Source organism: Nicotiana tabacum, chromosome 10, assembly GCF_000715075.1.
Source record: "Nicotiana tabacum cultivar K326 chromosome 10, ASM71507v2, whole genome shotgun sequence".
Classification (NCBI taxonomy): domain Eukaryota; kingdom Viridiplantae; phylum Streptophyta; class Magnoliopsida; order Solanales; family Solanaceae; genus Nicotiana; species Nicotiana tabacum.
The window spans coordinates 140,606,234-140,616,293 of record NC_134089.1 but is presented as its reverse complement, the minus strand read 5'-3'; the positions used below and the strand labels follow the sequence as shown (position 1 = coordinate 140,616,293).

The window sequence follows — 10,060 nt, the reverse complement described above, 5'->3', positions numbered from 1 at the left end:
GACTAGGAAAACAATAAACTAAGCTTGACTAAAATAAAGACTGACCCTATTCTCCAGGCGGGGCCCCTGATTTCAAGAAAACTAAAAATTGACCCTTTTTTTTAAAAAAAAAACCGGACTTCCTTCTTTTTTCCCTTCTTTTTTTATTTTTTCATCATTTTTTTTCAAATTCAGACTTCTTTTTTTTTAAAAAAAATTTATTATCCTAGGAGAAAATTCATCGGACTAGGTTTTCTAAGATTTTGATCCTAGGAGAAAGTTCATCAGACTAGGTCCTTTTTTTTTGGTATCTTAGGAGAAAGATTCATCCGACTAAGACGTTTATCCTAGGAGAAAGTTCATCAGACTAGGTTTTCATATCTTAGGAGAAAGATTCATTAGACTAAGATTTGTATCCTAGGAGAAAATTCATCAGACTAGGTTTTCATATCTTAGGAGAAAGATTCATCAGACTAAGATTTTGTATCCTAAGAGAAAGTTCATCAGACTAGGTTTTCTATCTTAGGAGAAAAATTCATCAGACTAAGATTTTTATCCTAGGAGAAAGTTCATCAGACTAGGTCTTCTATCTTAGGAGAAAAATTCATCAGACTAAGATTTTTATCCTAGGAGAAAGTTCATCAGACTAGGTCTTCTATCTTAGGAGAAAAAATCATCAGACTAAGATATTTATCCTAGGAGAAAGTTCATCAAACTAGGTTTTCTATCTTAGGAGAAAGATTCATCAGACTAAGATTTTTATTGGGAGGAAAATCCGTCAGACTAGGACTTTTTATCCTAGGAGGAAAAAAATGTGAAGATCAATGGCAAGATTTTATGCACAATAGCAAGACAAATAAAGGCAAAGATTTGAGAAACTTCCCTTTGTCGGCTCCTCTCGTCTTTCCTTTTTCTTCTCCTTTTTTTTCATTTTTTTCTTTTTGAATCACTTCTCTTGCACCGCTTTGTTCCTATTTCATACAAAGAAAAATTTGTCAGTTTTAAAAATGGTGGTCGGTTTGTGTCCTTGAGTCTTGGGTAACTTGGCTTCTGCTCAATCAACTTGAGTCGGTCTCAAAAGACTTTTGTTCTACACCAAATCTGATTGTTTCACACCCATTACCATTTGTATTTGCAGCTCAATCAGCCCTATCCCAATTGGAGATTTTTGCTTAGGTAACCTTTTCTGATATCTTGAATAACTTCCTACTTTTTGAGCAATTTGTCTGTTAGAGAGAATCACCAGTCATCTTTGCTTGCGTCAAGTAGGTTGACAAGAGTCTTTTTGGGGGGAACCTTTGTATGAATCCTCAAGGCTCATTTGACAGTAACAACCGAGTGTGCTGGCCAAATTTATTTTGTGCAACTGAAAAGCTGGTAGCAGATTTTGAAATCTTTTCTTGCTTGTTTTGACAAGGACTGACTCATAGTGGAGGACACAAATGATGCAAAGAAATAATATTAACAAGAAATTCCCCTGTCGGAAGGACAGAAGGAAGAATTTTTTTTTTCTTTTTTTCCCAATAACTGGCCTTAATGATCATGCCATGCATTTTGGACTTAACGTCCTGATCTATCAAACTAATCCAATCTTCCCTTTTACCATTCTTATGATTTTGAAGTCGGGCCTATCCTTGCCAATTCTTTGCATCAGCTTCATGACTCACTTTCGACTAGTGGTGCCCTGAGGGGTTTTCACCAACAAGTCTCTCTCATTTATTCATCTCTGCTTACCGTCGTCTTACAATGCCTGTGAGGATTTTCACTAATAAGACTCTCTCATTTCTCCTTTTCTTTTTCTTTCCCTCTTATTGTGAGCAACTCGACGATGTTCTACATCGTGTGACAACTGTTGCTCATTGCATACGTCTCTTGACATTTTTGAAGGCATATTAGAAGGTCCTTATTTGGAGGATTTTTGGATAGGGTTGGAAAGAAAGGTCGGCGTGAAGGCTCAAAATAAACTCAAAATGAGGGGTTGTAGACTTACAACTCTTGGAATCGACTCTTTAAAAAATAAAATAAAATCTTTGCCTCAGTTTCAGATGCTGGGGATTTTTGGATTTTTCTATTTTTTCTATTTTTTTTCTTTTCTTCTGAATTCTTATTTTGTTGGACCGAACCGTGAGGCTGCCTACGTATCTTTTTTTTAAGGAATTAGGTCGAACGTAGTTCAAACATCTGACCTAACTATTTTTCATCTTTCTTTCTGTTTCTCTTTTCCTTTTTTTTTCTCTTTTTTTTCCTTTTTTTTGTTTGTCCCAGGTTCTATTTTTTGAGGGCATGAACCTTTGACAATTATTTTCTCTGAACTTTCTATGAATTGCCCCAGTTTGTACTCTTGGGACATGGATTTTTTTTGACTCTAAACTTGATTCCAAAAGAGGGTAGTCAAAGAAAAATAACACAGACTCAAAAGGGGTAGGAAATGATATAAAGTGTTTGGGTAGCAGAAAAAGGGCCTCCCAACCTCGAGAACGTCAAACATGGTATCTTTTCGTGATCACAACATTGACGAACATGTATGTCTTCTTGGTGTTCCGTGGTCACAAGATATTTTTTCATCCCTTAGTGACAAACTTTCCAACAAACATCAATTGATTAAACATTCTCAAACCCGATCTTCACAATGATTTGAAGTTGAATTTTACTCGACCTTAATTCAAAAGTATTCCAACTCTTTATTCATCCTCAAAAAAATATATATTTTTTTAGTTATCGAATTCCAGATTAAATCAGTTCCTAAGATCTGGCCAAAATTTCCGCATGCATGTCATGTCATTAAAACTAGTGGGAAAAGAACTAAGCGTGGAATGACACAAAAAGGACAAACTGTATTTTATTGAGTAAACAACAAGACAAACAACCTAAAATCTGAGTTACAACCCTAAATAACCCAGCTGATGAAAATAGCAACAGAACAGAAAGACAAGACTCACACAAACAGAATGAAGGGATAGAAGGATTTGACTCAATAAAACAAATAAAATCTGGATCACAACCCTGAAATAACCCAGATAATAGAAAAAACATCAAAAAAGCTACCAAGATTCCTTCCTAGTGAGGAGAGAATGACTTTTCAATTGCTATGCTTGATATTTAGCCACAAATTTGCTCATCAGAATCAGCAAATCCTTCTCCAATTTCAAAATCATTAACTTCAGTTAGCAAATTCCCGAGAGGATTCTCATACTCCCTATCACCACGCATCATCCCCACAAAGTGTGCATCATCATGTGCAGGCAAAGGATTCTGCGCAATATTCTGGGTGTCACTGTCTTGGATCACAATAAGGTTTTCTTGGATCATCCTTTCTATTTCTCTTTTCAAATCCCGACAGCTTTCAACATTGTACCCCTGGGCATTGGAATGGTATTCACACCTTTTAGAAGGGTCATAGCTTCTTGCACGCGGGTCCACATGATTTGGAGGAATAGGTGCAATCATGTCATAATGCTTTAATTTCTCAAACAAGCTTGCATAAGACTCTCCTATTGGTGTAAAATTATCTTTCAACTTTTGTTCCCCTCTATACCTCTGGCCTGGATGTGGGTTATAGGGTACCTGAAAATTTTGTGGAAGTTGGTGGAGATTTTGTGATGCTCGTGCTCGCCTTCTGGGGTGTTTTAATGGCTGGACAACATACTGATGTGGAGCAACAGAGTATTGTGGGTTCTGAGGTGGATAACAATGCTCAGGGGAGTCATGAGAAACCTGATGAGGCTGCGCATACAATTGAGGTGTTTTCCTGGGACCTCTTCTCGAACCTGTTGTCATCATGATTTCTTCATCCTTCTCAATTATGCCACTGAAATTATCGGATTCAATCGGGACAGCCTGAGTTGCGGCTTTGAGAATTGCTTGACTTATAATCTTGCCTGTCTTAAGACCATTCTCTACCATTTCTCCCATTTTGATTGCTTCCGAGAAGGATTTTCCAACTGCGGACATCATGTTTTGAAAGTAATCTGGCTCTTGCGCTTGAAGGAAGACAGTGATTAGCTTGTGGTCATCCATGGGTCGCTTAACTCTCGCTGCTTGCTCTCTCCATTTAATGGCATATTCCCTGAAACTTTCAGTTGGTTTCTTCTTCAGGTTTGAAAGGGAAATGCGGTCTGGGGCAATGTCGATGTTGTATTGGAAGTGTTTGACAAAGGCATGTGACATGTCATCCCAGACATACCAACGAGACGTGTCTTGATCCATAAACCATTTGGAGGCTACTCCCGTAAGGCTTTCCCCAAATAAGCCATCAACAATTCTTTATTTTTTCTCGCACCTCTCAGTTGATTGCAATACCTTTTCAGGTAGGCTATGGGATCTCCATGTCCATCATACTTTTCAAATTTGGGATTCTTGAAACCAGGCGGTAAGTGGACATCGGGGAATATACATAGATCTTTGAAGGCAACACTCTTTTGACCTGCCAACCCTTGCATGTTTTTCAACCGTTGTTCTAAGCTTTTCACTCTTTGGGTCATTTCTTCATTTACCATCTTTCGGGCAGGCTTCTCAATGTTTGTAGGAAGATCAAACGAGTACGAGTGGTACTCAGGAGAGTGGTACTGCTCTTGCTGTATAGCGAATTGTGACTCATGACGAGACTGTCCTTGACCACTGGCCCATGCTTGACACATTTCGGTCATTTGCTGTTTCAGTATTCTATTTTTCTCAAACACAGTAGACTCTTGTTGAACCCTCTGACCCTGAGTCTCTTGAGCACTTGTAACAACTTTGATGCCAGTTATTATTTTTTCTTGGATCTTGTGTTTCCAGCTTACCACAAACCGACCACCTCAACTTTCTTCACAATTCAAAACAAAAACATGTTCGAATGGACTCAATTGGTCCTTATTATTATCAACATCATGAATAAAGTAAATAAACTCACCTTTTTTTTTGAATTTTTTATTTTATTTTTTCGAAAGAAAAACTTATAAAGAAGAAAGGGAATATTTTTGGATTTTGATTTTTCTTCAGCATTTTTGCAAAGAAAGATTTCTAAAGAAGAAAGTTTTTTTTTTGAATTTTTTTTTCTGGAATTTCGAAAGAAAAACTTTATAAAGAAGAAAGAAAATATTTTTTGAATTTTATTTTGAATTTATGAAAGAAATGCTTCTAAAAAAATATTTTTTGAATTTTGAATTTTCTTTTCAATTTTGAAAGAAGAATGAAAATATTTTTGGATTTTTGGAAGAAATTAAAAGAAAATATTTTTGTATATTTTTTTAAAAATAATTAGGGTCTAAAAGAAAGGCTTTCTAAAGAAGCAAGGAATGAAAAATATTTTTTGGATTTTTTGAAAATTGGGGTCTAAAAAAACCTTTCTATAGAGGAAGTAAAGAAAAATATTTTTGGATTTTTTTGAAAATTATGGGCCGGAACCGATGAGGTTTGCCTACATATCTCACATCCGGTGAGAATCAGACCCGCATAGTTCGCCAGTTTTGACATAATTGGAAAAACATGATATTGACTCCCTTTCATTTTTTTGAAATACATTTTCCTTTTCTTTTTTTTCAAACAATTTGGGTAGAGTTTCGAGGCATTTTCGAATACCGGGATTTTCAGAACCAGGTGAATTCTCTATCCTACCTCACTCTTGTTTTTTTTTTTGTTTTTCTTTCCTTAGCCGGTCAACATGCAAGCCGAAATAAATAAATGTTCACATAGCACATAGAATGCATCAGGATGGTCTGTTATTTTGGGCACACCTGTCCTAGATGGACCCAACCCCTGTGTTGAGTCCCCTAAGTCAAATGCACATGATGCAAAAAAACGCTCCTACTAGGGATCCGGCATGAAGCTCTGTTTTTCTAGGTTTAAATCCTGGGGTTTTGGTCTAGACTTGGGGTACCCGAGCGGACAACTGGAGCCGAAGAGGGGGCGGCGTACCGGGAGCACTGAAGCCTACCCGGCCTTGTCGCTTGTCCAACCTCGTTCTATTTCGTATAATTTCTACTGAAAAAGCGGGCCACGCGAATGTGTGCACCATTTCCAAAAGACTCATAGGGGTGGCGTAAGAAGACAGTTATATACAATTCAAACAATATCAAAGCGGTAAATGAAAATTAGCACATTAAGTCCACAAAATACAGTGATATCAACAATAAAGCCAAATAAAAATCGCATTAATAAGCTCGAATTCTTGAACCTTGAACCGGAAGTTCTGGGTTCTTATCCCCAGCAGAGTCGCCAGAGCTGTCACACCTCCTTTTTACCTATACACCGGAAGGGATATAAGGGAGTTTTTTCAATTAAAGTGACAATAACCGAAACATGATTAATTATTTTGAAAATCAGAGTCGCCACTTGAGATAATTATGGTGTCCCAAGTCACCGGTTTAAAATTCCGAATCGAGGAAGTTGACTCTTATTTATGGTCCGCGAACACAGAAATTCGGGTAAGGAATTCTGTTAACCCAGGAGAAGGTGTTAGGCATTCCCGAGTTCCGTAGTTTTAGCACGGTCGCTTTGATCATACTTGGCTTAATCAGATTGTTTAATTACTTATTTTCAAACCTATGTGCATCTACCCCCTTAACCGCTTTTATTTGCTCAATTACTATTAATTATGGAATTATCTTTAAAAAATGAGTCACGCGTACGCGTACTCATTTTATTTGGCTCGTCAAAAATTGTGTCACGCGTACGTATCCACAATTAATCACGCCTTATTATTAATAAGATTGTTTCACCCAAAGTTGAGCGAACGCATGCCTTGGTTTTAATTTCTGGAATCGTAACTATGTCACGCGAACGTGTACACAACCACGTTAATTTATTAAGTCGCCTTCATTGCAAAATAAAGAAAATAAAGGGGTGCGACAGCCAAGCTTATGCCAGAAACAATATAACACGCTACTATCACTTTCAATTTTTGTCACTTCTTGCTCTGTTGATCCAATGTTCTTTTAATTCAATTATTCACTGCAAAAATGGTCCAGCTTGGACACAATACATTAGTAGAACACACGCTCAACCAATGGCCACACATGCAAACTCTGTGTACTCTTAATCTTCGAGATTGTTGTAAGACCAAATTTATGAACAAAATATTATTGGGGGAAAATAAGCTAGCCAACATGATCTATTACTTGGCCAAATTCCTTGTGGTTCAAAACCTACCTTATGACCCATTCTTATTCCTTGCCAAGAAAGAAACAACTCCGATTTTTCATTGGCCCGATTAAAAGTATTCAAGAACCAAGACTACATACATTACAATCGAAATAAAAACTAATCAAAATAATTTAAATGACAACTAAAACATGTTACTCAAACAACATAGAATCACAAATCAATCAACACGCACACCAAGCTATTATAACACAATGAAATGAGAATTGAAATTGAGAAATGGACCTTTTATTGATGAACAAAGCTGAAAAATGCAAATCAATCAGGCTAAGCAAAGCAACAATCCTTGGACCGAAATACTGAGATTGCGAACTGGAATCTCGAATCGACCGCGCCCAACTGACGGAAAACCCAATTAATTTAAAAAAATCCCAACGAAATATTCATAGAAAATGGAATAAGCTACTGCTCATAGCCGATGTGGTCAATGAGACCCAAACTTGACCTTTTGGAAAGCTCTCAAAATCGGCAGAATTGCGAGCCACTATATCGTCAACTTCTCTGAACTCCTTTAACAAAGAATCAAATGCCTCCCTTTTGTCTTTGTGTGTATGTGTGCCTTTTTTCTTCTTTTTTTTTGCTTTTGAATTCAAAGACTGCCGTTTTTTGTGCGTTTCTTTTTCCATTTTAATGCTGAAAGCAACAACGTTAACAAGTCCATTAGTGTAGATTCAATGAGCACTACTGAAAGATGATGGAATTAAGCGCCTTGCCTTTTTCGCTATGCCACTAAGCAATTTTCGGTCACTTCATCAGCAGGAGGGGATCTGAAGAAGATAGATGGGATCGCTGGAAAAGCTGGGGGGGGGGGGGTCTCTTTTTGGGTTCTGCGGCTCTCCTTTTTTGTGTAGGCTAGGTCTATTTTAGATGTTAGATACTATATATAGGGGTAGGGATTAAGTTAGGGGTATGTGCCTAGGAATTATGGGCTAGGGAATTGGATCAAAGACTAAAAAAATGGACTATAGGATTTATAAAGACGGGATAAACCAACCTAAAACTAATTTATCCTTCTAAAATTATGTACAATTATAATATAAAAATATAAAACTAATTATAATTAATTGAACTAAACTATAAAACATAAAACTATTTTTGTGTTTTCAAGATTATATAATAATAAAGATAAGGTACTATTTTTTGTATATTTTTTTATTTAAATTTATGAAAGATACGTAAACTAAAATATTTTTTGTAATTTTTATTTTTATGACGAAAATAAAGTAAAGAAGTCAAAAATAGTTGAAATAGCTATATTAGGCCTAAATTAAATATTTACGTGCTAAGATATGGAAAATCTTGGGGAGGGTCAAAAATCACATGTCTACAGTTGCTCATCGGGGAAGGAGTCATTGATTTCAAGGACATCATGCAGCCTTAAAAATTGATATCGTCCAAGTCACACCTCTATTCGAGGTTATGGAACGGTCGATGCAATAGTAATACCCAACTAAGAGTCGGGGTTGAATTCCACAAGGAGCTATAAGAATGGGATTTAGGAGTATATATTGTGGTGAATGAGTTTGAACTATCTTAGATTACGCTTCCACAAATATGGTTGTTTCTAGGTCTAAATTAAACTAAGATTACAATGCAAATAATTGAAACAAAGATATTGTGTATTTGTTGTTGTTTTCAAATATTATAAAAGGCCTAGGGCTATAACCTTCACCTAGGTATTTACCTAACGGGTTGTAAACTTTAAAGCTTGTTTTGTTGGTCGAGGTGTATTATAGCTATCAACACTTAATTACCCACTCAATACCTCTCGGTAAGAGACTTATTTTGCCCAATTTGGCTTTCTCAAGTCCAAATGCGTATTGAACAAAACGATTGATAAAATGCTCAAGTTGGTTTTTACTGTCTCTAGGTTCAACCCTTTAATTGAGACTATCAATCTATTGGTTTTATCCTAAATTCTTGTTAGCCAAGTTTTCCTAGACTAAGTTTCTCTTTCTCAAGTAGAGACCAAGTCAAATAGGAATGAACTAATGTTTGCAACCCGTTAGGTAAACACCTAGGTGAAGGTCATAGCCCTATGCCTTTTATAATATTTGAAAATAACAACAAAAACACAATTTCTTAGTTTCAATTATTTGTATTGCAATCTTAGTTTAATTTAGACCTAGAAACAACCATATTTGTGGACGTGTAATCTAAGATAGTTCAAACTCATTCACCACAATATATACTCCAAAATCCCATTCTTATAGCTCCCTGTGGAATTCGACCCCGACTCTTAGTTGGGTATTACTATTGCATCAACCGTTTAATAACCTCGAATAGAGGTGTGACTTAGATGAGATCAATTTTTGGCATCGTTGCCGAGGAGCTAAAAACGGATTTAGCTATATATTTGGTTTTGTGTGTGAATTGTCTTCTTTTCCTTCCATGTTACTAATCTTTTTGGTGAAACACTGGCTCTCAACAACAATGATGCTCTTGGAAACATGCCTATGAGGGATGTGAACGTGGAAGATGATCAAGTTGAAGAGGTTCCTCTTGAACCTCAAGCAAATAGACGAGGTCGACCGTCATAAGACAACGTTCCCGTTCCACCCCCACCTCCACAAAGAGCTGCTCCACATCGATGTTGCCGAATGAAGGGTATACAAGTGCCATTGTCCCGCCCCGAATTAGGGTGGGCAACTTTCAAATCACAAATGTTATGCTCACATTGTTAGAGCAATAAGGATTCTTCACCGGGGATCCAAATCAAAATGTGTACAAATACTTGAAGGGGTTTATGGACACTTGCTGGGGGAGTAATCAGACAAACATCTCCGAGGGTACTTTACGGTTGAGGCTATTTCCTTTCTCTCTATGGGGGAAGGCCTTGTATTGGTTTGAAATGTTGCCAAACCATTCCATCCATACATGGGTTGAATTGGCGGAGAAATTTATTTCCAAGTTCTTTTCTCATGTGCATATGGCTACTCTT

General features: G+C 36.8%; 1 protein-coding gene across 1 annotated transcript; it reads right to left on the bottom strand.

Annotated features, from left to right (window-relative positions):
* Nucleotides 1-282: 282 nt before the first annotated feature.
* On the bottom strand, nt 283-7,947 carry LOC142164778 (uncharacterized). The gene is made up of 2 exons (XM_075223355.1): nt 7,833-7,947; nt 283-7,752 (listed from the first exon to the last, which is right to left on the bottom strand). Exon 2 carries the CDS (start codon nt 4,183-4,185, stop codon nt 3,079-3,081), a length of 1,107 nt encoding a protein of 368 aa, XP_075079456.1. The 5' UTR covers nt 4,186-7,752; nt 7,833-7,947; the 3' UTR covers nt 283-3,078.
* Between the last annotated feature and the right edge of the window lie 2,113 nt (nt 7,948-10,060).

Bases quoted from the DNA above. Each gene is read 5' to 3' on its own strand.
- LOC142164778 (XM_075223355.1), bottom strand. From the start codon at position 4,185: ATGGATCAAGACACGTCTCGTTGGTATGTCTGGGATGACATGTCACAT.